This window comes from Podarcis cretensis (assembly GCF_951804945.1).
Source record: "Podarcis cretensis genome assembly, chromosome: 5".
NCBI classification, from domain to species: domain Eukaryota; kingdom Metazoa; phylum Chordata; class Lepidosauria; order Squamata; family Lacertidae; genus Podarcis; species Podarcis cretensis.
The window spans coordinates 39,910,845-39,938,787 of NC_137174.1; the positions used below are offsets into that span (position 1 = coordinate 39,910,845).

The 27,943-nt window shown below is 42.2% G+C and overlaps 1 protein-coding gene across 2 annotated transcripts in view; it reads right to left on the bottom strand.

Moving 5' to 3' along the window:
• Positions 1-21,075: 21,075 nt before the first annotated feature.
• The window catches only part of LOC307217346 (gamma-aminobutyric acid receptor subunit pi-like), a 44,093-nt gene continuing 37,225 nt past the window's right edge, over positions 21,076-27,943 (bottom strand). For both annotated transcript variants that reach the window (XM_079978455.1, XM_079978456.1), the window contains exons 9-10: positions 25,853-26,046; positions 21,076-22,303 (exon numbers count right to left, since the gene is read on the bottom strand). In XM_079978455.1, coding sequence (XP_079834581.1) covers positions 21,995-22,303; positions 25,853-26,046 — 503 coding nt within the window. In that variant the 3' untranslated portion in view covers positions 21,076-21,994. The remainder of the gene's footprint in view (positions 22,304-25,852; positions 26,047-27,943) is intronic.

A 27,943-nucleotide genomic window follows, 5' to 3' on the forward strand; every position in this document is an offset into this window, starting at 1 on the left:
GTGGTGCCTTCATACTCGCTTTGTTTTATTTGCTTGACATTTTATATATTTTTAATTGTAGTGTTCCTTGCTTTGGGATTAGGCAAGCTTAAAATCTCTAATGAAGCAGTATAATAATAAGGGGTATGAAACTCTCTATGGGGTATTTCCATGATTCATTGTGTACCCTTTACCTGCTGTCAAGCGCAACCTTATCTTTCCTAATAAATCCAAACAGATTTTTATTCTTTGAACAAATAACTTTTTGTAAAGTTTTGCTTAGGAATGGGACTGGCACATCTGCACCTGAGATTTTGAAAGTCACAAAGCAGGATGCAATTTTTCATCAGGAGTGCAGCCAAGGGACTTGGCCCAAAGCTTAATGAAAGTGTCAGACACAGAAATATATATTAATAAACTGCCTTTCATGAACCGTCTCTCTTTCATTTGACATCTCTGTTACCCGACAGACAGCTGCCTTTTTCCTTGAAAAGTTTTGGAGACTGCAATTACGGTAAACATATCATACGATGTAGATGCTTGTCAAGCCACACCTCGTTAAGTTATCCCTGCACAATGCCAAATATAGCCACATCATTACTGTATCATGGCAATGGGTCTTTTCATTTGGAATGCCAGGTATCATTCAGGAAAGTAATGCCATGGCTTCTGTTTTGAACACAAATCTGGAAGTGGAGAATCATAGAGTGCAAACTAATCGGAAGCTGAGCAAGCAGAGTTGGTGCGTGTTTAACATTGTAACCTCTTGGTGAGCTGTTTCTCTTTCTCATCCTATGAAGTGGAGAGATTTCTTCTACAGTAGTCTGCCTGATAAGAAACCCGAGAAAACAGGCAAATGGTCAAATGTCATGTGAATACAGGCAACCCCTTGTATGTTCCATTTAAAAAAAATAGCCATCCTGCTTTTCAGATGTTGTTGGGCTCTAATTCTTATCAACCTGAACCATCATGGCCAATGGTCAAAGATGATGGGGAAGACAGGCCAGCAACACCTTGAGAGCCACAAGTTCCCTATCCCTGTCTAAAGTATCCGTCCTACACCAGCTATCTTTTTTTCTCTTTTTTGCAAGACTGAAAATGTCTATGTCACACATAACCCACCCAAGGGTTCTGTGGCTCCAATCACATAACAAAAATTACCATAGAGATATCAAAATTTTCAAAAGTAAGGGGTCCACAGTACAGTGGTACCTCAGGTTAAGTACTTAATTCGTTCCGGAGGTCCGTACTTAACCTGAAACTGTTCTTAACCTGAAGCACCACTTTAGCTAATGGGGCCTCCTCCTGCTGCCACGCCGCCAGAGCTCGATTTCTGTTCTTATCCTGAAGCAAAGTTCTTAACCTGAAGCACTATTTCTGTGTTAGCGGAGTCTGTAACCTGAAGCGTATGTAACCCGAGGTACCACTTTACTTAGTTAATTGGGAACCTCTGGTCTATTCTCTTAACCGGTGGGCCTTGGGCCTAAGAGCTTATCCACACTTACCGTTCCCCCTGCTCTTTCTAGGCATAGGTCTTTAAAACTCGCTCTTTAAAGCTGAAGTGCAACAAATGGCAATTCAAGTTTTCCGTGGATTCCGTGGAGCCAAAAAAAAAGAGTGCTTGGACATGGAGCTTTAAAACTTAGACCATGCCTTGAAAGTACAGAGGAAACCTAAGTATGGATAAGCCCTAAATTAAGCTGTGGAAAGCTTTATCATGACTACGAGATTGTCAAACTCAACCTTCTGGCAACAACCCACAGTCTTTTGTATTGAGGCAGTCACTTTGTCTTGCTTTGTTCAGAAGGACACACTGGGCTGTGAGCCCAATTCAAACACTAAATCCCCACCACTATGCATAATAGAGATGGAGAACCTGTGGACCTCCAGCTATTGCTGGACTACAGTTCCCTCTATTGGCCATGGTAGCAAAAGCTGGTAGAAGCTAGAGGTTTCCCTCCCTTGTGGATAAGATTTTTGTCCCCTAGCAATGCAGTGATCCTATATATGTCTCTTCAGAAATAAAGCCCACTGACTTCAATGGGGCTTGCTCCCAAATAAGTGGCTATGAATTTGCAACCTAATATCTCAGTATACTTTCAGTATACATGGTTAATTGTAGAGCTGAGTGAAAATACCTTCCCATATTTCTCACCCTGTTTTCAGGTGGTGAATTTGGGGTTATTTGCATATTTCAGAGGGATTAACAGGTAAGCTGGAGTTCTTCATTTCTTTTTCTAAACACTGTGTTGTAGTTTCATTGTTTGTTTTTCATCATGGTGTAGTATACATCCACAGGTGGAGAATAGTGGCAGCCATTCTGAGATTCCAGCCAGAAGTTCCTATATAAGAATCGATGGCTCAGCAGCATTCTTGGCAGTTCCTAGAATGTCATAGATTGTGATAATAACTGCATTTAATAATACATGGCATCAAATGCTATTACCATGAAAACATTCTAGACAGTGTTTTAAAAGTAGAATGGGGCAGGTGTCCAAATTAACTAAACGTTATAGAGAAGAGTCTAGGCATGTAATTTTATGTACATCTCTTGGTAATACATGTCATAAGATCTACATGACAGGGGAGATAAATGCTGAAAGAAAACAAAAACATGATTTCAAGCAATTTGGTGCTGCACACTCCTGTTCTTGTCAGATTGATCCAAGCAAGATCATAGCCAGCTACCAAGCAAAGCTAATTAGCACTTCAACAGCCATATTATATATCCATTCTGATGTAGTTTTAGCTTCACAGAAGCGGCAAAGATTGTTTTTGTCTGAGCTGAGTGCATATTCTCTCCTGACCCCTGAGAATATGCTTTCCTTCCATCTTTGTTTCATGATCCTCGTTGGTTGAAATAATTGTTGTTGTTTGGTGGGGGGCTTTCTTGCTTTTGCAAAAAAACAGAGGCTACATTTTAGGTATGAGAAACATGGTAGTAACTTATTGCTTGCAGTCTGGTTCTAGCCTAACGTAGCATAAGTTAACACAGCTGTAGTACTCCAACATTACAGCATCATTATGGACCAGGACATAACTGGGACGTGGGTGGTGCTGTGGTCTAAACCACTGAGCCTCTTGGGCTTGCCAATCAGAAGGTCAGCGATTCAAATCCCTGCGACGGGGTGATTGCTCTGCCCCAGCTCCTGACAACCTAGCAGTTCGAAAGCACGCCAGTGCAAGTAGATAAATAGGTACTGCTCTAGCAGGAAGGTAAAAAGTGTTTCTGTGCACTCTGTTTTCTGTCACAGTGTTCCATTGTGCCAGAAGTGGTTCAGTCATGATGGCTACATGACCTGGAATGCTGTCAGTGGACAAACGCCAGCTCCCTCGGCCTGAAAGCAAGATGAGCACCACAACCCCATAGTCACTTTTGACTGGACTTAACCGTCCAGGGGTCCTTTACCTTTTACCTTTACCAGGACATTCTGCTGTTGCATCTGACTTGATTCAGCTGATGCGGAGCTCTGCACAAGAGGAATAGTGGAGGCATCTACTGTCTTGTGGCTGACATAAAGTTGGTAACCCAATAACTGTGTCAACCGAGGAATTGTGGCAACTGCCGCAATGTTTTTCGCTGTGAGGAACCATGACCTTTCCTCCATGCATTCATTTAATAATAACAGTAAAAAGGGGGAATTGTGAATAGTGGTATTAAGAAACTGTAGAATTAAATCTGGCTCTGGAATGCTGCAGTGAATGACTCTGTGGGAAAATTATGTATTTCTGGCTGTGCAACAGTTGCCTTCCACCCTTCAAACTCTGCCTGCAATCTGCTTCTAATTAGCCTGCTAGACAACACATGGTGTGCGAGCCACTGGGAGCTGTTCATCTTTGTGTAGCTTCCATTCCTTTATTATTATTTAAAAATAAAAAGTAAAAAAAGGTATATCGCTTAATTGTCAAGACCCCTCTAAGCGGTTTACATAGAACATAGTTTTAATATAGATTTTATCAGTAAAAGCCAGAAGTTACAGACAAGTCAGCTTAAAAATATCCCACTTGTTAATAGAAACAGTAGTTTAAAATACACATTATATTTTTTAAATGGGCTTGCAATACCACAGTGCATTGTTACCCATAGCATGCTGTGATCACACTCAAACTTTTCCAGTACCATCCTGACATTAAGAGTGTAATTCAGAGGGGAATTTTCATCAGGACTGTGGGGCAGGAGCAAAGCATTAAATACAACCCCTGTGGAACACCTCGACCCTCCCCTAGCTGTTATTCTGAATTCTTTTTGTTTTCTTTTGGTTTTTTAAAAGCCCACTTAATTTACACAAGGAAGTCACTGCTTGATGCTACAAAGTTTCACACATCAATTGCCCGCATTAAATTTGTGAATCAGGCCCCAAACCATCAGTCTAAGGCTGATACATACTTAAAGGTAAAGGGAACCCTGACCATTAGGTCCAGTCGCGGTCGACTCTGGGGTTGCGGCGCTCATCTTGCTTTATTGGCCGAGGGAGCCGGCGTACAGCTTCCGGGTCATGTGGCCAGCATGACTAAGCCGCATCTGGCGAACCAGAGCAGCACACGGAAACGCCGTTTATCTTCCCACCAGAGCGGTACCTATTTATCTACTTGCACTTCATGCTTTCAAACTGCTAGGTTGGCAGGAGCAGGGACTGAGCAACAGGAACTCACCTGGGAGTAATTCACATTGAACTCAGCAGAACTGCTTCCAAGCAGACATACATAGGATTGCATTGTAAGTGACTCACTCAAATTAGTTATCAATATGAAGCTAAGGAACAGCAGCAATCCACACAATCATCTTTGGAACTTCTTTCCTAATCTGAGAACACCTTTTATATATTAAGAAAACCACTTCAATTTGATAAACTTATGTTGATTGAATCTTCCTTTAGCTTTTTGTCTTGCACAGAAGCAGTGATGGGCAGTAATGCCTCATTTGTCCATGACAACACATCTGAATAATTTTCAAGGACAGGACTCTGCATTAAAGCAAAACGAAAGTGAATCCTCAATCATAATTTTTAGGTTGGTTTAAGACAGAGAGATAGAAAGCTGCCTTATGTCTGGTCATAAGATTTCCACATTTAGTCCAGTATTGTCTACTCTGACTGACAGTGGCAATTAAGGGTTAAGGGGAAAGGTCCCTTCCCATCTCCTTCTTCCAGATCTTTTTAACAAAAGATGCCGGGGATTGAACCCAGAACCTTCTGGAGGTGAGCATATTTTCAACCATTGAGCTAGGTTCTGTGTCCTCACCTCCACCTTCTATTGTTTGTCTTTCATATACCATATAAAAGATAGGCATGACTTGATTGAAAAAATCATCCTCTTTCTAATGCCTCCTTATAGTGTCATACATCATTCAGTTTCCATACACCGTCTGTGAATAAAACCGCATATAATTGTTGCAATTAAAATACAAATAGAGCATAAGGATTTCATAATGTCTCTTAATGTAAAAAGACTGCAGTTCATTCTGAATATGATTAGTTTCTGGCACCATACCTGTAATTATGGTAATTAGAGCTAGGTGCAAAATTAATCTCAAACCAAGGTGAGTTCATTCATGTAGAACAGTCCAATCTACCTGATCTTCTTAACAAAAAAAGAAATGAAACTGCATTACTTTAAAACTATACGCTCCTTTATAAATAAATACGATGACATAGAAACAAATGGAAATACAAAGCCAAATAATTGTCTGTAAAAATAAAAAAAACCACCCTACACACCCACAATTTCATATCTTAGATCTCCATCTAGTGATCAGACACACGGAACGCAGGTTGAATATCTGTTGCCTCTAATGGTCTGATCTGCATATTTGGCTTCCCTTTGGGAAGCACAGGGTTGGCGTAGAAGGGAGGTTAACTAAACACAAAGGTCTACACTTCCATTATGGGTAGGTTATTGTCTCCTCTTCCCCCTTGCCCTGCCGCCACTATTAATTCAACAATTGGCAACTATTTCCTCCCTGCCTTCCTGCTGTGAATACATGCATTTTTAAATAAGCCTTAGTGTACTTGTCTCAGTGCACGATGTAGCCGTATCTGGACCATCTGCTTCACTTTAATATATATTATTCTCTATATGAAAAGCGAGTCTGGAGTGATAAATTCATAATTCAAGGCTTTTGAGAAACTCCTACAGAAATCCAATAAAATCAAAATGAAACAGCAGCCTTGTAACATATAATATCCCTAAGGATCAAAACTTGTGTAGCCAGCTTAATATCAAAGGATCACTTGGTAATATTTGTTATAAACCATCCAACACTTCGGCTCTGGGGGGGGGGGAAGCACCACCAAATATGATTTGTACAAAGAAGCCAAAATGAATACATATATATGGAAAAACATACACCTGGAAATTCTGACTGAAGCTCTACAAATTTGAACATCCTTAACAATACATTGAAGTTCAATGGGATGTTAGATTCAGGTCAGTGGCCTTCCAATGCTACCACTCTACCTTCAGTAATTAAAAGAAACAACTGCCAATGTGAGTGAATGTTTTAAAAGGCCAAAGTATCTGTAACTGTTTCTCGATTTGCCATTTCTCTTGTGTGTGTGTGTGTGTGTGATTAAAAGCTGCAAGATGCTTGAGGAGGCTGCATAATGCTCACATGGCTGGTTCATACAGAACAGTGCAGGATTAATACACTATATTTTATTAAACTGGGAATGAGTGTTTAGCTGATAACACACTGCTGCTCCTCTCTCATGGACCCAGAGGAATGGTGGGAGGCACCAGCTGGGGAACCCCCAAAGGATGAAGGCTCAGAGCCCAAGGGATTGGTGGTGGTACAATGATGAATGGTCAGAGGGAGAAGCCTAGGAGAAGGAAGTGTCAGAAACCAAAGAGGTAACAGGGTTTAGTGACCAGGCAGAGCCTGTGGTGGAGAGTAGTCCAGAATCAGAATCAGAGGTGGAAGTAGGAGAGGAGGGAAGCCAAGAGGCAGAGATGTGTCAGGCTGGTGAAAAAGCCTGGGTGTTTTCCCCTCCTGCTGTGACAAGCTCCGCTCCCCACTGGTCTCCCAGGACATGAAGAGGTAGGAGCAAAGACAGGCACGCAGACACAGTCTCAGATTGCTTGGGAGGAACCCAGGGGAGGAGGAGATTTAGGCAGCTGTGGGAGGTGGAGATCTTCAGCCTCCACAGCTGCCTCACAGGGGCAAGACCTACTGAGAAGAGCTGCTGTGCTCACTACGCCTGGCCCCCCTGAGCAGGTTTTGTTTCTACTAGTAAAGAGTTAGTCCACTTCACTTACACCACGTGATTCATTGCTGGCTGGCTCCCTGTCATCCTCATGCACCAGATTCAAGGCTGTGATCCTGGTCTCTTTGGACCACAGTTTGTCCAAAATGAGAAGAGATGTTTCCTGCTTCCTCCTCCCTCTGTCTTCCTGAAAGGCATCCTTCAAGAGTTTGAAGGGCTGTCCTAAGCAGGTTGGAATAGGAATGGTAGGCTGCTGTGGGTGGGGTGGGATTTCTTCTTCACATGAACTTTCTTAGGATTCAAGTATGATTTTATGCAACAGCCCATGCCCCTAACAGCCCCCCCCCCTCCCTGACTCATCCCATATTGTTGAGAAGGTCTCTTGTCTTTTAGAGAGGCTTTTGGTGAGGGCCTCAGGTAGCTGAAGGAAGTAGAGAAAGGGACAGGAAACTTCCCTTCCATTAACTTCCTTATCATAAATTAGGATTTAATCCTTTCTTTTTTCTGAGGTCTGCATGATATCTGTTGACATTTTATATACATTCAGTCCTAGCATGGACCAATGATCTTCCTGTGATGAGTCAGTAGGTGGGTGGCTATGACGTTCTGTACAGAATCCATGCATAATATGCCTACAGTTCTGAGTGTAGTTGACTCATCATATCTCAGACCTGCTGTCAGCCAATATTAAGGCAGTTGTTTATTTGGTTCTGTTTCTTTCACTTTTAGAGGAACCAATGATGCTCATCAAAAGGCTGTGAAAGAATTGATTATGCACAATAGAGCATGGCAACAAAATTATGGCTAGGACTCCACCTGTAGACCACTGCCAGCTAATCAGACAATGGACTGTGCAATATTGATGTTATAAGAGATGTCATTCAGAGCTACAGATTACTCAGAACTGTAAAAAGTGACGTGCCTATGCTCCCTTATCAGTCCATACAGAATCTCAGCGTGCTAGAACAGACTGCAATTAAATATTTGCTCTTAAGCCCAGAAACACCCACCAATTTATTAAGCCTGCACATGTTCTGTACAACATGGTGCCATGGGAGTAATGTTTTTGAAACATGCCTCCATAACCGTTTGAAGTAGGCTGTTTGGGATGTCCCAGCCCTGCTGCAAATGTCACTGCATTATTGCTCAGCATTTGGAAATCCCATAAGCTTGCTCCCAACAAGTTAATTGAAGTGTTGCATCCTTGAGAAACCTGCTAGTCTGAACGTATTTAAGGATGGAATTAGTATAGCAAGAGAAAAGCAGCATATGCTTCTCTAACTGCTGGAAAACTGATGCATTGGCATCGGTTAGACATGCATAGCTAACCTGAGTGTGAGATGCCCAGGGTCCGTCAACAGCACTAGAAAAATACACACACACCCCAGTCTTAATTTCCCAAGCAAATTACCATTTGAAGACAAGCACATCATTTCTTTAGAAGAAGACCATGCTATGGGGTGTTCTACAGTAAGAATACTATAAATCACTATGTTGTTTTATTTTTTTAGCACAGAGGGAAGGAAGAGAAATCATTTCAGGATATAAGTAAGTTGAATAATATCTCTTTGGCTAGAAATAAAGCCAGTTAAAAGAAAGGCACAGGGGAAGTGTTTCCGAACCAGTTGGACGCCTGCAACGGTTCGCTCAGTATCATGATCTATGCGTTTGTGCACAGAAGGAATTAAAAAGCAATAAAAATGAGGTTGGGGAAGTTTCCCATGGGTACACTTTGTGTTAAATGGTGCATTAGGGAAGTAAATTCAAAATGGACCAGGCATGTAAATCTTTGGTGGCGGCAAGAGGGGTGGTTGAGTTGTGTGTGTGTGTGTGTGTGTGTGTGTGTGTGTGTGTGTGTGTGTTCAGGATTATATTCTGGGCAGTAAGTGTCAGTGTCCTTTCACAGTAAAAGTTTGTGTGTTCCTAAACAGAAATAACAGTGCGTTTTGAAACCAGACCACAGGTTCATTGTGAGGGGCAATACAGTTCATGACTCTACCCAGAAAGAGAAGTCCAATGTGGTGTAGTGGATTGAGTTTGTACAAACCCGGGTTCGATAAATGTCAATATTACATAATCTAGTTACATGTACCTGTATACAGACCAAGTCAGATATTCAGTAACAGTAAGGGAAATGGGAAGGGGCCATTCCTAGTCACCTTACACTCAGTTTTCCAAACACTGAGTCAGCACTCTCACCAGTTTTCTGACTGGGGCTTTGCCAACAGAGCCCTGGTAGATAATCAGATGATAAACCAGCATGTTTGCAGTGGCCATTTCTCCTTCAGCTAGAAATGAACATATGTTTCTGTACCCATATTCTCATAGCTGCATCAGGTATTGATTGTCTGGCCCTATTTTAGTACTATTTTATCGTATGTTTTAAACCAGCATATAAACTTGAGTACCACTATGGGGGTGGTGTAAAAATGATAATATACATAAATTAAACAACCCATTGGCAATAAAGTCGACCAGGTATCCAGAATATACAGCCACCAATTTTAAATGGGGGAGGGGAATGTATGAAAACAGTACAGAAAAAGATAATTCCCAAGGAATAAATATTCTTTTACTTCTCCTAGTACTTTGCGAAGCCTAGAATGGTATTTTCTTGGCTTCACAGACTTGGCAGAAAAGCATTGTTAGATTCCAGGTTGGCAACACTGCCGTACAGTTATTCTATCCAGATTGGGAAAGTAGGCTGTTTTCATTCCTTGCCTGTGTACTCTCTTTGACGTTCCTCACACACTTTTCCCCTTTAAACGTATCCGATCCCAAACCAACCATTGAAATTCAGAGGGAAAGATGTCATTTTAAAAATGCATGATCCATTAACCAAGGAACGTACCCAACTGTAATGGTATAAATCAATAAGACTGAAGTCCCCACTGCACCATCATTCTGTCAACCTTCTCCCCCCAAATTCTCAGCACTGTGGGATGCCTGCCAGGGAAACATAATATAACAGCTGGAACATAAATAAATAAAATAAAGTTCTTGACCCCAGAAGTTTTGGTGTGTTTTCCCTTGTTCTTTAGTTTTTAATCTTTTCTCTTTTCGCATCATCCCCCATTTCCCTTAACTTTGTGAGTTCAACCTTATTCTCTTGATATCTTCAACAACACTCCCGGAGATCATAAGGAACAGCCGCTATATTCTGAACTATGTTATATCTCTTGTATAAATAAAAGAAGAGGGAGTGTGTCAAAATCCAGCTCTGGATGACAAGTCATTTTGTTACCATTTTTACTATTACAGACATTTTGAAAAATAAGTTCCCCAGCCATTAGCAGGAACACAACAAGAAGCAGCTCAGGTGCCATTGAGGAAAGACACTAGTCTCTAACAGGCACAATCTTACAGTGAGGAATGAGAGGGCCTTCTTCATGGTGGCTCTCTGACTCTGGAATGCCCTTCCACTGAAAGGTCAGCTAGAGAAGATTCTGATGAGCTTCTACCGGCAAGCAAAAGTATTATTATTCATCCAGGCACTTTGAATAACGAAGAGCAAGCTTTTAGTTTTATTGTTCTCCTGCTGTTGCACAATTGTTTGTTTTATGAATTGGGCTGTTTCTACTCATGGTTGTATTTTATGTTGTATTGCATTTTGTGCATTGTTGGAAACTACTGTGGGATCGTGTTGATGTGATGAAGGGTGGGCCAAAAGCAGGGAAAGTAGACTAGACTACACTGGAGTAGAATTCATTCATAAGAATGTAGTCTGAAGCTGAGGGAGCTGGGGGAAGATTCGAAGGTGATCCAACAACCACATCTAGCATCCCTCCAAGCTTTCACCTGCAGGGCAGAAGTGGGGGGGGGGGAGTCCTTTTCCACATTTTTACAGGAATGTGGGAAGAATAGGAAGGAAATAAATAGGAATAAATTTAACGAGCTCCAGGGTTGGTGTGGTTTGCTCCCTGGTTTGAGGGTGTGTTTGGGTGACTGGGAAGGCATTAGATCAGGGGTCAGCAAACGTTTTCAGCAGGGGGGCGGTCCACTGTCCCTCAGACCTTGTGAGGGGCCAGACTATATTTTGAAAAAAATATGCCCCACAAATAACCCAGAGATGCATTTTAAATAAAAGCACACATTCTAATCATGTAAAAACACGCTGATTCCCTAATCAGGCCAGATTTAGAAGGCGATTGGGCCAGATCCGGCCCCCATGCATTTGATCCTACAGATCAAAGCTTTTCCTCCTGCCCATCAGATGTTGGTACGGCAAGGGCCACAAAAAATTCCAAAGTGGTGAGGAGAAGGGATTTGACAATGCATCTCCTTCTCTGAGGTTCAAGCTCTGAAGTCAGAGATCCCATGCTTCCTGTCACCCTGGGATGCCCCATCATGGGACATAGGCTTGTAGTAAAGAAGTAAAAAATTACTTAAAAAACAAAAACAAATATTGCCTGAATCCCTGCTTCAGTATAATCTTCATGCTACTAGAAGGAGGTATTCTACCACCTCACAGGATCATGGGATTGTAGAGTTGGAAAGGACCACAAGGGTTATGTAGGTAATTCCCTGCAATGCACCATAGGAATCTGCTCTATGCCTAGGAAGACATTTGGTGCATCTAGCTCAATATTGTCTACAATAGTTGGCAGTGGTTCTCCTGGGCTTCAGACAAGAGCCTTCCACAGCCCTACCTGGGGATGACAAGGATTGGACCTGGGATTTTTTGATAGAAAGGCAAGAAGGCCTACATGGCAGACAAACTGGTTAATTGGTAATTTTTCCCCTCAGAGGAACAACTGAACCCTAGAACCTATTTTCCACACCAGAGCTCAGTCTTGAAATGGAAAGACTATCCAAGTATCTGCCAAGTAATCATAACCTGCCCAGACATACTTACATTTCAGAAGAGCAGCCAGAGTGGAGGATGTAGGCTCTAGGCAAACTCCAGCAACCATCCCCATGATGTGAAAAACCTAAATCTGTTTAGATTCTTCATGATGGGCAGCTGTCAAAGGCATGGAAGAGAGCCAGCTTAGAACACAACTGGCAATATTGGGGACAATTCAAAAAGTGGGTTAAACAATGGCTCGTGCATTTTATTCCTCCACGGTGTGAATATTGAATAAAGAATTACTGTATCACATAATTACAAAAACCTAACCAAAATACACACAGAGTTTAGTGAATGGGCAAAAATTAAAACTGTTAACTTAGATAAGGGCTGTTTAAACCTCTAGCAAAGCCATAATAAAGGAAGCATAACAAACAGCCAATTATAGCTAGCCTCCTTCATTTGGCTATTTCTACTCGCTAATCTGTGAAGAATTGTTACAGGAAAATTCATTCACTTCACCTCTGATGCTGTGTTTCTTCCTAAGGCAACATTGCAGCTTCTCTATTAATTAGAAAATGGCAGCACATAAATGGCATTTTGCGGGCTTCTCATTATGCTTCTGCCAGATTTCTTCGAGGCATAACACAATAGATATGATGACTAAAATTATTATAATCCTTTCAGAAACTAGGCTGGCTGGATTTCCAAGGTAACGCTGGGAAACAATGAATGATGTACTCAGAGACCAGACCAAGCATACATTTGGGGAGGAACCATATTCCATGGCTGGTAGAGCACACATATATATCAGTTCAGCTCAGTCCCTGGTCTCTATAAAGGCTGAGTCAAGGCCAGGAGTCAGCCCTGAGGGCCACACTAGAACTAGGAAGACCTTATTACCAATGCAAGGTCCTAGCTTAAAGAGGAGGGAGCTCCCTTGCAGGGGCGGAGGAAGAGGGTTGGGGGTGCAGTATGCCCCAGGTGTCGTCACTGAGGGGGGGTGACAAATTGACAAAAATATGAGGTTTTTTAAAAAAAAAAATTAAAAAATTGGGCTCACAAAACTTTTTAGTTCAGTCAACAAACATAATGAAACATGGCTGGCACTGGGGACCACACCATGGGTCCTGCAATGTGCCCGAGCCACGTGCCTCTCCTGGGAGTGACGTGGTGACTTGAGGACCTGCAGGCTCTGTGCTGCCTGAAATGGCAGTGTGGGACTTGTGTCTGCCCTCCACTTCTCCCTCGGCCACCCTACAGCTCAGGGAGAGGCGGCAGAGAGGCTCCACACAGCGTGCTCCGCCCCCAGGAGCAGCTAGCCCCACCCCTGGCTGCAGGATGCGCGCACCGTACCCGGCACCCAAGTGGCTAGCTACGTTGCTACCCCCTTGTCTAGGAGGCCTCATTTGCTGGGTGTGATGGCCTGGGATTCGGAGTCAGAGGCTGAACCTGAGAAATCCCAGCCTGCACAGGAGTCCCCGCCTCCACAACCAGCTGAGCCGGGGCTGGGGCCTGAGCCTGAAGGGTCCTCACCTGTGCTGGATCCTCAGGTGCAGGCACCAGCTGAGTCTGCTCTGGCTCCGGAGGTGATGGAGGACCCATTGCCTGCAGGTGCTCCACTCTCAGCCCTGTCAGGGGAAGAGGAGGTTGCCTCTGGGTCCAGTAACCCTCCAGCCTCTCCTGAGCTGCAGAGGCTCAGGGCAGAGAGGCGGAGGGAACTAAGTTCCTGTAGGAGGAGTGCTCGCCTCCAGGCCAGGAGAGGCAAGTCACCTGTGGACTGGGGCCGCCCTATGCCTCGGGGCAGATAAAAGCCAGTCTGCCCCAGTCCCACGTTGCGGGAGCAACATTGTTGGTAACCTGTTCCTGTCAGCACCCTGTCCTGCTCTTCTGCCAGATTTCCTGACCTTCCCGACTCCTTGCCTTGGACCCTGCTTCTGCCTTGATGGACAGCCTACGCACCACACCCTTGACCCCGCACTGGACACGGACCTCGCTGCATGGTAACCCCCCTGGGACCAGCACACTGGGTTACTCCTGAGCCTGAGAATACCTCACAGCCAGGAAGACATTCCAAGCTGCAGTTCTGATCAGGGTTGTCGCCTGCAAGCACAGATGTGCCTGGTTTTAGCACTGGCATCTCTAGACTCTTTCTCCCATCGAAAAGATCTAAGGTAGCAGGGCTGGAAGTAACCACCCACCATCATTCAGAGTAGGTAGCACTGGATTAAGTTGTTCAATGGTCACTAATAAGGGCTTGCAAACCTTTTGATTTTCACATCTTGAAAGGAAAATTCCCCTTTGCAATTCATATCGAGAAATTTGACACATTCACGACAATGCATCATGCAGAGACATGCAACAGACATCTTCCTCATTGGGTTCATGGGAGTCTTTAATTCTAAAGTCAGATTTAGTCATATTTCTAAACCTCTCCAGCCAGTTAAGCAAAATAAAAAGAAAATAAAGAAAAGGGCATAATCACAATTCAAGGAAACTTTCCAACCAGGCAAAAAAAGCACTTCTCAAGGATTGTGCAGAGAGAGGCTGGCGCTGGTATATTCTTGCAAACAAAATGCTTACATCCACTGGGGAGAGAAATGAAGCTGTGTAAGTTGAAGGTTAAATTGCATATACAAATTTGATTTGGCCGTATAACACTTGTCCTAACAATGTTTACTGTTTGCCACTTGAATAGTGTTTTTGTCTCTCCCCAGTTTTCTTAGCTCATTCCTGTGGAACATTGCAGCAAACTTCAGGTCTCTAGAGGGGAGTCCGACTCCACTAAATAAAGATGATCTGGGTGATTATGGTGCACAACAGCTGCAAAGCAACAGCTGGCAAAGAGGAAAGAGACATGCTGGCTGTTCCAGTAGGACTCCAAAGTGTGTGATTCTTAAAAGCATGACATAGAATGAAGAGGCAGCCCATGACTGGGTGGCCAAACTTGCGGAGGCTTCTGGGTAGAAAGGGCATATCAGATGCTCGGAGCATGCCAGTGAGTGCAAAACAGGAAAAGCCTAGCGTTAATGATGTGGCTGTAAAATCTTGATGAAGACAAGATGTTATGTTTACGATTTCTGCCACTCTTTGCCCATAGAAATAGGAGGCCAAGCAAAATATTGCTGAGAGGGCAATGATATATTTTAAGCAGCCAACAGCACAACAACCTCAGTTGCATTACGATTTCAGAGGAACTCCTGGGAGCTTAATGAAGGTCAAGGATTAGCAGTGGAGCTCTTGGTGCCTGCATATGGGATGCTAATGAAATGCTGTTGAACATATGCAGAGTATCTTTCTCTCACTATACCTGAAATTAGGGATATGGGCTTCCTGGCCACATCAGTTATATATTTAAAGGAACCTTATTCTCAGGAGTAAGGCAGTGAATAAAAGGGCTTTGTTAGGGGAGGGGCTAAGGAATGGGAATCACAGCCATTGGCTGGACATTTGATCAGTGTATTTGTGGATGGAAAAAGCCAGGAATGTCATGGAGGAATAATTATGTAACTGTATGGAGGAACAGCTGAGGACTTGGGGTTCAGAGCGAGATTTGGTTGCTTATGGACAGAGCTTCCTGTTTCGCGTTTGTAGTTGTTGCTTCTGGACCTATATCCCAGCTGAGTTGTCTCTGTCCCCCCACACCATGTAGCTGTTACCTTTGCTGACATCTCCAGTTTGGAATGAACAAACCCTGTGTATTTTCCATACCGCAGCCATTTTAATATGTTGTACATTGAAATGAGATTGGGCTTAGAATAAATCAATTTTTGCCACCACCTCTTTGTGAAAAGAGACTGATAAAAGTTGATAAGCTTAGCCTGGCAAATGTGTTTGTGCAGCAGGGAGGGCTGTTGCATAACTAAATAGGTGGCCAAGTACAGGTGATTTGTTGCCACATAAACTAAACAGGGGACATGCCTTTCCCCCTTTCCTTCCCCTGTTTGGAGGGGGTGTTACCTGTGTGAAAGAGCAATAAACTGGCAAGCTCTGAAAGTGGGGTCTGAAAAAGGCAGAAGCCATGGCTTTGGTGGGTCCCCTAGAAATCTGATAGGGACCAGGATTTGGTGGAGTGATTAAGCATCTAGTGTGTTCCAGATATTTTGTACTACAACTCCCATCAACCCCAGCCAGCAGAGCTCATGGGATTTATAGTCCAAAACAACTGGATTGGCAAAGGCAAAGGCATATATATACCTTTAGCCTTATGCTCAGTCTGTATATACGTGTAAACAAACACATCACAGAAATGCCAAAATCCTCAGTTTCAAGGCAACTAATACTTAAAATATATGCTGGGAACCCTGAAGTCTCTTAACATTCAGAGACTGGGGTGTGTGAAACAATATTTACAGTACTGTGTCAGTGATTAAAGCAGGGGAAGAGCTCAACATTTCCCATCAGAACTCTGGTCAGCACACACAGGTAAGCCTCACAATTATTCTGTAAGCTGTTTTAGCTTGTACTTGTTTTAAGGTGGTATACTTAAGAGCAGCGCTTTTTCCTGGGGGGACGCAGGGGAACGCATACCCCTAAACAATTTGTGCCTCTAAGTTTGGCCTCACTGAGGGGAAGTATTTTAATATGAGTAGGAAAATGAGAGTACCTGGAAACATTTTTTAAAAAAATAATAATGAAAAAAAGCACTGCTTAAGAGGCTAGCCTTGGTGGACCTTCTAATTTGTAATAGGGCTCTTGGGAGGAGGTGGTCTCTGAGAGAGATCAAGCCAAAAAATCTCTAGGATATAAAACACCATCTTGTGGCTGTAGAACAACAGGGAGCTGGTGAAGACATTGGAGCAAAATGGAAGTTTTCAAAAGCAATAACAATGATGGGCGGATGAGCTTCAGTCTGTGGCATATTAAAAACTCAGAATGAGCACTTTCCACATTTGCTTAGCCTTAGTATTAAGTGTCAGCCACTATATGAATCCCCCCTTTAGCTATGCTATCATTTTACATAATATTAATGATTCAGTGCATTTTAATACCAGATATTGATTTTGTTCCAGGTTGCTATGCTGGGATTATTTTTAAAATGCTATGCTGTTTCATCATTAGATGGATGTTAATCAACTTCTATTGTTGCTTGTGCAAACATAAAAGCAAATTTAATTGCTGTGGGTGGGGAGGCCTGTCCCCTCAAAACCCTCTTTGTCTCCAATACTTGTGCTGCTCACTTCCTACCCTTAACAGCACAAAGGAATCTTTGTGAAAAGCAAATACACAAATTGGTTGTGATCATGACAAAGCCAGATTCATTGGTGGGTATAAAATAAGCGAGTTTTCCTCAGGACTCTGGCAGCAATGCACAGCTAAAGAACTAATTCAGTCAAAACAAATCTTTCACTCACAATGTAGACTGAAAAGAGAGGTTGCAATGTTTAGTATATGAAAAGGAGGCAACTTGTTAAATCTAATACATAGCAAGAAGAAAACATTCAAGGATGTAATACACCAAGATGAAAACAAACCACATCTACATAGCAACAGTTGATCCAAGAGCGCCCTCTTCTGCTCTTGAGAGAAAATTGTTGATTCTTTCTGAGGTAAATATTGATGAAACATCATTATTTATTAGGTGTGTTTTCCCCAAAAATCTTGCCATTGGGCAGGAGGGAGCAGACAGGCACCCAATTCACAACACACTAGTAATCCAGAGACTGGATTATACCACTTAATGCAGCAAGGGGAGATGTGTTCATATAGATTCATAGACCTGTAGAATTGGAAGGGACCACGAGATTCCTCTAGTCCAATTCAGGAGTCTTTTGCCCAACATGGGGCTCAAACCCAGACCCTGAGATTAATAGTCATGTTCCATTGAATGCCTGTCCATTTTTTTACAAAAAAAAAAAAAAATCCATTTAGAAGACTCTCAGTAAGAAGGCTTGCCTAATACCTCCCTCATTAACATGCTAATTTTCTAAGTGAGGGATTCATGTATGTGTGAAGGAACATTCAACAACTTGGGAGTCTGAAGTGTTGCTGCCCATACATTTAGTTTTTTAACCACCTCAGTGAAAATTCAGCTGAAGCTGGTCCTGAATGTGAAATTCTAGCTTATTTATTTAGTTTGTTTACATTATTTATTAGCTGCTCTTCAGCCAAAGCTGTCAGGGTAACTTATGAATAAAAACATTAACATTACTATTAAAAAACAACAACAACACACTGCAGAAGACAGTTCAAATTGTTACTTCCTTGACATTTCCCTTGTTCTGCTTGTTTCAGACAAAAACACGCTGCCCAATCTTCTGCCACCCAGCAGTGCATGTGGGTTCCCATTTGGCTCCTCTTTCCTTATCTGTGGTCTAAAGTGCAGAGCCTCTTGGGCTTGCTGACCAGAAGGTTGCTGGTTTGAATTCCTGCGATGGGATGAGCTCCCATTTCTCTGTCCCAGCTTCTGCCAACCTAGCAGTTCGAAAGCATGCCAGTGCAAGTAGATAAATGGGTACTGCTGTGGCGGGAAGATAAACGGCATTTCCATGCGCTCTGGCACTCATCACAGTGTCCCAGAAGCGGTTTAGTCATGCTGGCCACATGACCCAGAAAGCTGTCTGTGGACAAACACCGACTCCCTCGGCCTAAAAGCGAGATGAGCACTGCAACCCCATAGTCACCTTTGACTGGACTGAACCATCCAGGGGTCCTTCACTTTTACCTTTAACCTTTTCTAGCCTAATCTCATTCTGGCTACATTTCTTATTATGGTCACCATGAAATAGCAACGCTCTGCCCTCCTCTATCTTTATGTGCCTAAGCTACAGCTGATATTGATTGTATGCCTGTGCTTTCGCATCGTGCTGTTGATCTAGATTCATTGGTATAGATTTTTCCTTCAAAACACAATAGAGTGTATTATGGCACCTTAAATAAGCAGATTTATTGTGACATAAGATTTATAAACTACAGTCCATCAGAAACAACTTTTCTTTTTTGTTTTGGCTTTACGTACAGCCCTGCTTCATTGATCACTGTACATTTGTAGTCCACCTGTCAGTATGTCATGCCTTCTGTACATGTGAATGTATAGGAATCTGGTTCCTTTGATTAGTATATTATGCCACATATTGCTTTTTCTAACACAGGAGATTTATACTGGTATCAGAAAAAAAGTGATCAAAACATGAGCAGCCATGCATGATTTTCCCTGGGTACAAAGCCCAGTCTATAGATGGAATGGTGCAGACACAGCCTTTTCACACTCAAGGCATTCTCCATAGGAGAAAAATTAGCACATGCAACAGCCCTCTGTATACTGGATCCATCTGATTTCCTTGTAAAAGTGGCAACACAAATTCTTACATTTCTTTGCAGATAAGAACGCAACTATTATATCATCCCCATGCAGCACAGTAAGGAGATCATCTTTCAATTATTCACCAACGATATTGCAATAATTAATTCATGGAACAACCCGTTTAATTAGCCAAGCAGATTTTCTGCTGTTCACAGCAAGACATTCTTCATGGGAAACCCCACAAGATGGCTTGAATTGTCTCCTGGTGTTAAGCTGATCCTACAAATGTGGCCTTTTTAGGGATAGCAATGTGCTAAGTTTATCATAAAATATATTAATAATTAACCCAGTTACTTCAATAACACAGCTAGAATATTCAGTGTATCCGCTATAATATTTTGAATATGAAGTGATTGGAACAGAGTGGACTGAAAAGTAACTCCCAAGTATTTAACATTATTAACTTGTCCCTTTACAGGTCTTTCCAGGAAACCTGCTATAAAACTATATATTCCTTTAACACCCCTGTTTGACAAGATCTCTTGCAAGTTTTTAGAATTCAGATGATGTATTGCACTAATGTAAGGTGTGTAAGAAAACACTCAGTGCTGGATTTTCTTTAGGCAGGTTATTGGAAATGCACAAGCAGAATTAAGATGACAATACTATCTATCTCACAGGGTTATTGTAAGACTAAAATGGAGGGTTGAGAACCAGTGTCATCTCACCTTGACCTCCTGGCAGGAAAGGTGGATTTATACATATAATAATAAGTTTTTAAAATAACAATTTTTAAAGCCTGTTGCAGCAAAGTCTTCTGGAAACTTAAAGGTGAACAAATACATCATAGCATTTTGCGGACCAGAGTCAATCAGATGCTAGGGTTAAATAAGCATTTTACCAGCAGGCTCCATTGGCTTTCTTGGAGGAGGATAGAAAGCCAATATGTGAAATTCTATTAATTACCTGAAACTTTATTACTACTAATTATATAATGGTAGTTAAAATAATAGGTAGTTAAAATTATAGGATGCACCCAAGCACCCATTTTTGACCTCTTCATTTCAGGGCATGAATTTAGTTGGTAGTGCTTACTACTTCCTTCCAAAGACATACTGGTAATCTAAAAAGCAAATATTTATTATTGGGGGGGGGGCTTGAAAATCAGTAAAGGCATTGCACAGTAAAACTGCTACCCTATTCAAACCTACTTGTAAGTAAGTCTCGTTGAATTCCATGGAACTTATTCCCATATAAGTGAATACAGGATTGCAATTTAAATCACTCGATCTGATAATGTATGTCTTTTAAAATAATGTTGAAAAGTATTTCTGGTTCAAGAGATGCCATGGTCTGAATATATACGTGTGTGTGCGTGCACTCACACAGTGAGAATGAGAGAGAGAGAGAGAAAGAACAACAGTTTCTTAGTAATCCTATCAACATTGTAACAATGTTTACTTTGTTAACTGCTTCATCTAAATTGTTTTGGGGGACGTGCCAGGTTGTATAGCGGCCTTCCTCCAGAGTTGTCCTAAATAGAGTGGTTTTCCCATCTAAAGCCACCCACACATCTAACCAAGAAGACAGAACAGTTAATTGCCTCCATCAATAGTGTATAAAAGGAAGGGGCCCAACAAATGTGCCAATAATTATTCTAATATTTTCTTCCACTTGATTGGGTGGGCATTTCAAGGTCGCAGAGAACAATGGTGGTGGTGTCTTGAATGCAGAGGCAGGTATGGTGGTCCTGAGTCTTGGCCTAGTGGTTTTTTGTTTTGTTTTGTTTTTTTTGCTCCAAGCCATCATGATAAGCCAAGGCTTGTTCTTGGCTTACCTATCATGGTTTCCTTGAGCAAAGCAAACAGTGACCACCAAGCTGAATATAACAATGAGCCAGGGATTGTAGTTTGCTACCTCTGGGTGCTAATGTGGAGGGGGAAACAGCCATGGTAAATTGTTAACTATTGTTTACTTTGACATGTGAACTGGGCCTGCAAGCATGGGGACTGAGACCATCAGACTTAAAATCCCAGTAAAGAAAAGATGCAGGCTTAAGCCTTGTGGAGACTGCATCTAGGAAAGGCATCCATTTTTAGTGTCTTCTCCGCCAAAAGCCATCACAGAATTCTTCCAAATATTCATTAAAAATAAGTCTCTTGAAACCTGGAGTAGTTTTCTACAAGGATTTAGTGTGAAATTCCGTATTCTGCTGGTTGCATTCATAAGTTCAAACTTTAACATACTGATTTTTACTGTTTTGTGAAAACATTTAATTGGCACTGATAGAGCTTTGTTACATAACATCCTTGAAAGTCTCTGCATTATTGACAATGCCAAAGGCAATAAGATATTGAAACTAACCAGGTGGCATGGGGGCAGGTTAACACTTCCTTCTTGTTTTAATTTTCAAACATATTAATCATCACAGCCTCACACTAGTGTTATGCCAATTTCAATTTTACAAAGCTTTACAGGTAGTTAAAAAAAGTGTTGTGCCATTCAGTAAATGTTACGAACAATAGGAAAATGCATGCTAAAAATGAGGTCAATTTAAAAAATACAGTCATTTAACAGATGACCAGCAATAGATTTTTATACTACAGTAGTCTTAACAGGTGGACAGTAATTTAACCAGAAACTCAACAGAAAAACTACTCAATAAAATGACAGTCTTCTTTTGATATTGTAATGCCCTGCAGATTAAAATCTTTTCCCTGACATAACTCTGTGCACCTTTGCTACACTTGCCACACTATTCCATGAGAGGTTTTCAAAAGTTTAGAAATACAAATAATAAACCCAGTAAAAAACATTTATTATGATAAATGATAATGGGAAGGAAAGCCGGGCGTAATTGTCTATGTGGTATGGGTTTTTAACATGAAAGCAGTCAAATATACAGAAGAGTCTCTTCATCACTGCCATTGGTGAGTGACACCGGCTGTGTTTACTTTTCTCCTCTTTTCTGCCTCTAGAGGTTTTGGTGAGCTTGTCTGCATCAGCCTTGTTAATCTTATCAGCCTTGCAACTGTTGGCAATTGCTGACAGGACTCCATTGATCTCCTCTTCAGCCTCATCATCCTCCTCCTGGTAAGAATCACAATTGGACAAAACCACTTGTTCATCAGTTCCATAACACACATCCTTTAAATATCAGCCAACAATCCATTTTATCTAAGGGCTACAGATATACCAGTGCTTGGAACAAAACTAGTTCAGTTTAATAAAGTTCACTGAATTCAAGCTCTGAACTACACCTGAAACTAGTGCCCATATTTGCCAGCTGAATGATTTGTTTTGGGGCAGAATGATTTCTAGGTCATCTTCAGATTCATTCTCTTACATATGTATTTTTTCCTTCTTCACTCTTTAGATTCTTTGGGAGTTGAAGCTTAAAGATTATAATTGTGGGGGAAAGTAAATGAAAACCATTCACATTTGTCAGATGCTGATGGTGGTTGCTCGTGAGTAACCAGGCAGGACTCCAACCTGTCTTTTACAGGTTTTATTGTACAAACTATTTACAGCGCAGATCTACCAAGTTCATGTCCGTCTCAGTCACTTGCAGAATCTGGGAGTGGCCCCTTCCGGCTTCTCCCCCAACATAAGAACTTTAGCACCCCAGGACGGAAGTGGCATGCCTCCCTCCTGGCCAGCCTGGTGAGGTGAGATGCTGGGGCTTTTAGCAGCATCCTCGAGCCCTCTCTTCTCTTGGCTGGCCCCTTCCCTCTCTTCCTCACTGGAGGTGTGGCTTTTCCCATCGCTGGAAGAGGAACTGCTCCTCAGGAGTTTCAGAGGCTCTCTGTATCCCAACGGCCCCCCTGTCTCCCTCCCCTGTTCCGATGGCAGTCCCCTGACAACATTCCACTGTGTGTGTTTAAATGTTTTCTTAGGCTTCTTAAGAGAAAAAATTACACTTCAGCTCAGCAGGTTTTCTGGGCACAGTGGTGTGGGTTTGAACCTTCCCCACAAGGACTTCTCCATACACATTGATGAAAAAGGCAAATCTACATGTGCTTTACCAAAAAAGGGGGGTCTTTTCTTTGTATTTAACATGAAGGAAACAATTCACGTCCACAATGACCTTTGATGTTCTGGGAATCTCATCTTAGTCATGGCAACTAGGTTTTGGATCTGGCCAGATCTGCCCTCGGCTATTTAATTCTGCATTTTATTCACTAATCTTCTCAACATGAAAGTGGATCAGCTTCACTTGTGACTTTCCATTACGGCATAAACAATAATGTTTACATTGCTTAGACACTGGCGCCGTTACTTAGAAAATAAAAATACAAAATGCTAAGGGAAGCAACCTCCTTATCACTCATTGTAAACGGAAATGGTACAGATGATCATCTATAAACTTTTATGGACGCATCTACCTGGGCTGTTTTTCTTTTTTAGAGTGCTTTTTTTCAGTTGGAGATATCTGGGGTTTTTTATGCTGAAATGATTTTTTTTTTTAATTGTATTAAGCAGCAGGTTTGTTGCGCAGCAGGAAAGGATGCTAAACACACATTCTTTTTTCTTTTCTGGTTTTCTGAAACTTGTTTGCAGGTGGCTGATGCTTTATCAGATTGCTTTTAGCTCCTTTATGTTCCCTAAGAGGAAGCTAAACCATGTGTGAAATCCAGCATCTGGCATGGCAAGTTATCAGCTTAGTGTCTGTATGTTAGAATATGCTCTTCTCTAAGGAACCTGAACAAGACGCGTTTCTAGCACAAGTTTACTTATCCTCTTGCCCTAGCGAAGAGAAGAAAGAGAATCTATAATAGAATGACAAATACCTATCTGCTATACAAAATCTAGAGTATCAGGGGACATTTAAAGGACTGCTGAGGGGCTCCAAGAGAGAGAGAGAAAGGGGGAAATTAAACTGTTTCACATTAGGAAAACCAACCTTGCATATCAAAAGGGAGCTCAACTTTGGAGCGTATTTTTAAATAGTAATGCTATTTACTCTGCTCTCCATTCCTGCTCCTAAGGAGAGAATAGCAAGCAGATGGCAATATAAAAGGATATAAAAATCAGTTGCAGGATCTATGGAAAGCAACTGCACAACAGCTGAAACCTACTGGAAATGGCATCTGCTGCTGCTTCTTGCTTCTATTAATGGATGTTTTTGTTCAAATCCAACAGTCCACAGGATGGAGAAAAGAGGTCGCTTTTGTGAGAAGTTATCCATTTTCATGGTTTTCTATATTGTACTGCCTACTAGAGAGCGCCACAACATTTATCAGGTATGGGAATGTGACTTGTCAGTAAGGGCTCTACACTTCTTACAAACATTTTCCCATTCTTCTTTTTGTCTGCTGTAAGATTTTGGACGGTGCAGGCCAATGAATTGCTAGCAGCTAGAATATATTTCTCAGTTCAAGTCCTTGGAACATTTGAGGATTCATTTAGGACTGAATTCAGGTTTCTCTTTCTTTCCTTTCTACCTTCTTTCGCTCTGGATGACTGAAGCACAACATAAAGGCACGATGGCATTTCACATTGCGCGGCGGCACATAGCAGTGCTAAAGTCCTTACTGGTAGCAGAACAGTGTATATTCAAACCTCACAGGGCCCATTCAGACTTTACAGGGCAATCAACAATGTTACCTGTCAGCTGTAGTTCTCTCACTAAAGACCTGTAGGACCAGACGTGTGCCTGTAAACACACTTGTCTACCATGTCTGCTAGTTTGCATAGAAAAGTATCCCCCACAAAGCCCCAAAGGATTCACCAGGAGACCTGGAGGTGCCATGTGGCAAACACAGAGGTTGCTGTCACCAACACCTGATCTACCTGTGCAAAACAATGAACCACGGCAGTTCAGGAGGGGTGATGCCAGTTTTCATTGCACTGAGCTTCCTGCCAGTAAAAAGCAAAACAAAAACTAACTGGGGAGAGATATTCTACCTGAGTCTAAGCCCTGCTGTGCTTGTTTTTCATCTACAAAACCTTTTTTTTACATCAAGAAACATTCAGAAATGACACTCTGTTCTTCCATGGCATTCTGTTTCATGCTAGATCAAGACCATTGTGCTCCTGAACCACATAATAGTCACAATATGACCATGATGGGGGATATATTTATTTCAGCATTTATACACTGCTGTGGGAGCACAGAAAGGGCCTCAATGCAATAATGAACAATGAATAAAAATAAATCAAAAACACAGATTAATACCGGACATCAACTATTGTTAGCAGCAGCACATAAAAAGCTCTCTGATCAGGGGATAAGACAATATTGATAATAAAGACAATCTTTCACAGTCTTTCTGAGCATTGAAAAGCAAATGGGCCTTTATACCCACCAACTGCTGGTGGTTTACAGAGCAGAGCTTTCCCTGATGATCTCACCTAGCATTCTTTTAAAAGTCCTGGGTCCAAGCCATATAGGATTTCAAAGTGATGGTCACCACTTTGAATTGAGACCGGAAAGAAATTGGGAACCAATCTGCAGTGAATAATAGCAGAAGCAAGGCGAAACCTGGTCATGCTACAGCAGGCGGGAATGTATGTTGTAAAGAGCTGCTAAAAGTTGGAATCATGATATGCTTTCATAGCAGAGGAAGCAATGGACAGGAGGCTTTGAAGAGAGGCTATGGAAATCAGTAAGTGGAGGAATGAAAACAAAACAAATACCTTTGTGAGTTTCTTCATTCCAGATCGATTAAGGGTGCAGAAGTGAGCTACTGCATACTCCAGTAATGCGCCAAAGATAAAACTAAAGCAAATACCCAGATAGACATCAATTGCCTTGATGAAGCAATTAGCATTAGGAAGTGATGTCCTGGCTCCCATCATAAGAGTTGTCATGGTGAGCACAGTTGTAACACCTACAGAAACAAAACGAGAAATCAGAGGTGATCTTGCATGATTAGCAGCGACACCATCTCCTGCTGCCTCTGAGCAGAAGCTGCTCAATATTTACTGTATTTTTTGCTCTATAAGACTCACTTTTTCCCTCCTAAAAAGTAAGGGGAAATGTGTGTGCGTCTTATGGAGCGAATGCAGGCTGCGCAGCTATCCCAGAAGCCAGAACAGCAAGAGGGATCGCTGCTTTCACTGCGCAGCGATCCCTCTTGTTGTTCTGGCTTCTGAGATTCAGAATTTTTTTTTCTTGTTTTCCTCCTCCAAAAACTAGGTGCGTCTTATGGTCTGGTGCATCTTATAGAGCGAAAAATAAGGTACTTGACGGTGAGGTCTTCTGTCATCTCATTTTAGCCCACCTCATTTGGAAGAAAATGCAGAAAATATTCAGAAAATATTCAGAAAATATTCAGAAAATGCATATTTTGAGGTGTTAATAATACTTCGGATAAAGTTTAAGGTAAAGTTAAAAGGGTCAAAAAGGAGCAGAGTAAAAAGAAAAAGTAAAAAGTGAGGGTAAGAGATGTCTGAATTACCTCTGAGTTAGTCTTGGAGAAACAATGTATAACATTGTGAATTAATTTTGGTGGCGAAGGGGGATACAAAGCCACCCAGTGAGCTTCATGCCAAGTGGGGATTGAACCCTGGTCTCCCAAGTCCTAGTCTGACACTGACCACTATACCGCACTTCTTTTCACATGATCCACCATAACATGTAGACAGGTTTGGTGAGCACATGTTTTTCCATGTAGAAAGCACCAAGTTCAACCCTTGAATTCTCTGGTTAAAGAATCTTTGATAGAAGGGGGCTGTAAAATCTCTCCCCACCCCCCTCAGATCCTGGAGAGCCAATATGAATTAAGAGTCGGTGCTCTTAGACAGACCTAACTTGGTCTATTTCCATATTTTGTTGTTGCCATCTTTCCCACCAGTGCATGAGCCACATCTGATCGTTACCAGTTTGAAAGGGGGCTATGTACATAAGGACATGCAGGGCTCCCTCCAAGGGGAAAAGAATCCTCTATCTGCCCATGAGGTGACCTTCATACTGATGCAGATCATGTGTCACCTTGGGGACTTGGCCAGGTTGGTCAGTAGCTAGGGCATTGGTATCCAGTGGACAAGGCTAGCTCACTTGTACTGAATGCCAGAAGACGGACACTGAAGTCCTGCATCCCCATGAAGTGAGCATTGCAGAATGCATAGGAGATACGTGCACCACAATAGCCCCACACAGGGAGTCTACTTCGGTGTAAAATCAGCCTGCAGTGAGGGAGGGAGGCTGTGCATACAAGCTCTCCCTTCCCCACAGCTCTCACTGTCCCCACAGCCCCCCATGAGTTGGAGTAATATCCCCCACATGTTATAGGCAGTGATGGCCACCAACTTGGATGGCTTGAAAAGAGGATTAGACAAATTCATGGAAGATAAGGCTGTATAGATGGCTGCTGATCCTGATGGCTATGGTTTACCTACGCCTACACAGTGGCAGTATGAGTTTGAGTACCAGCTGAGGGAAACCACAGGAGGGGTGAGTGCTCTTGAGCTTGACTCCAGGTTGTAGGCTGTCCACAGGATGTTGAACTCAGTGGGCCACTGGTAGGTTCTTCTTGCATTCTAATGATGCAGAGCCTTGCTTTTTCAGGTTTCTAAATAGCATGAGGAGCTTACACAAGGACAGCAGGCTCCTCTCACAGTGGTTCTTCTTCCAGCTCATGGAGGGTGGTGGGAACAGTGGTGGTGGAGCTAGTGTAGTCACACTTCAGCTCTCTTCCACACATGTTACTTTTACTCAAGAATAAAACGCCTAACAGAACCAATGTTTCCGCTGTTTCACTTGCAGAGTGACTCTAGAAGTTCATT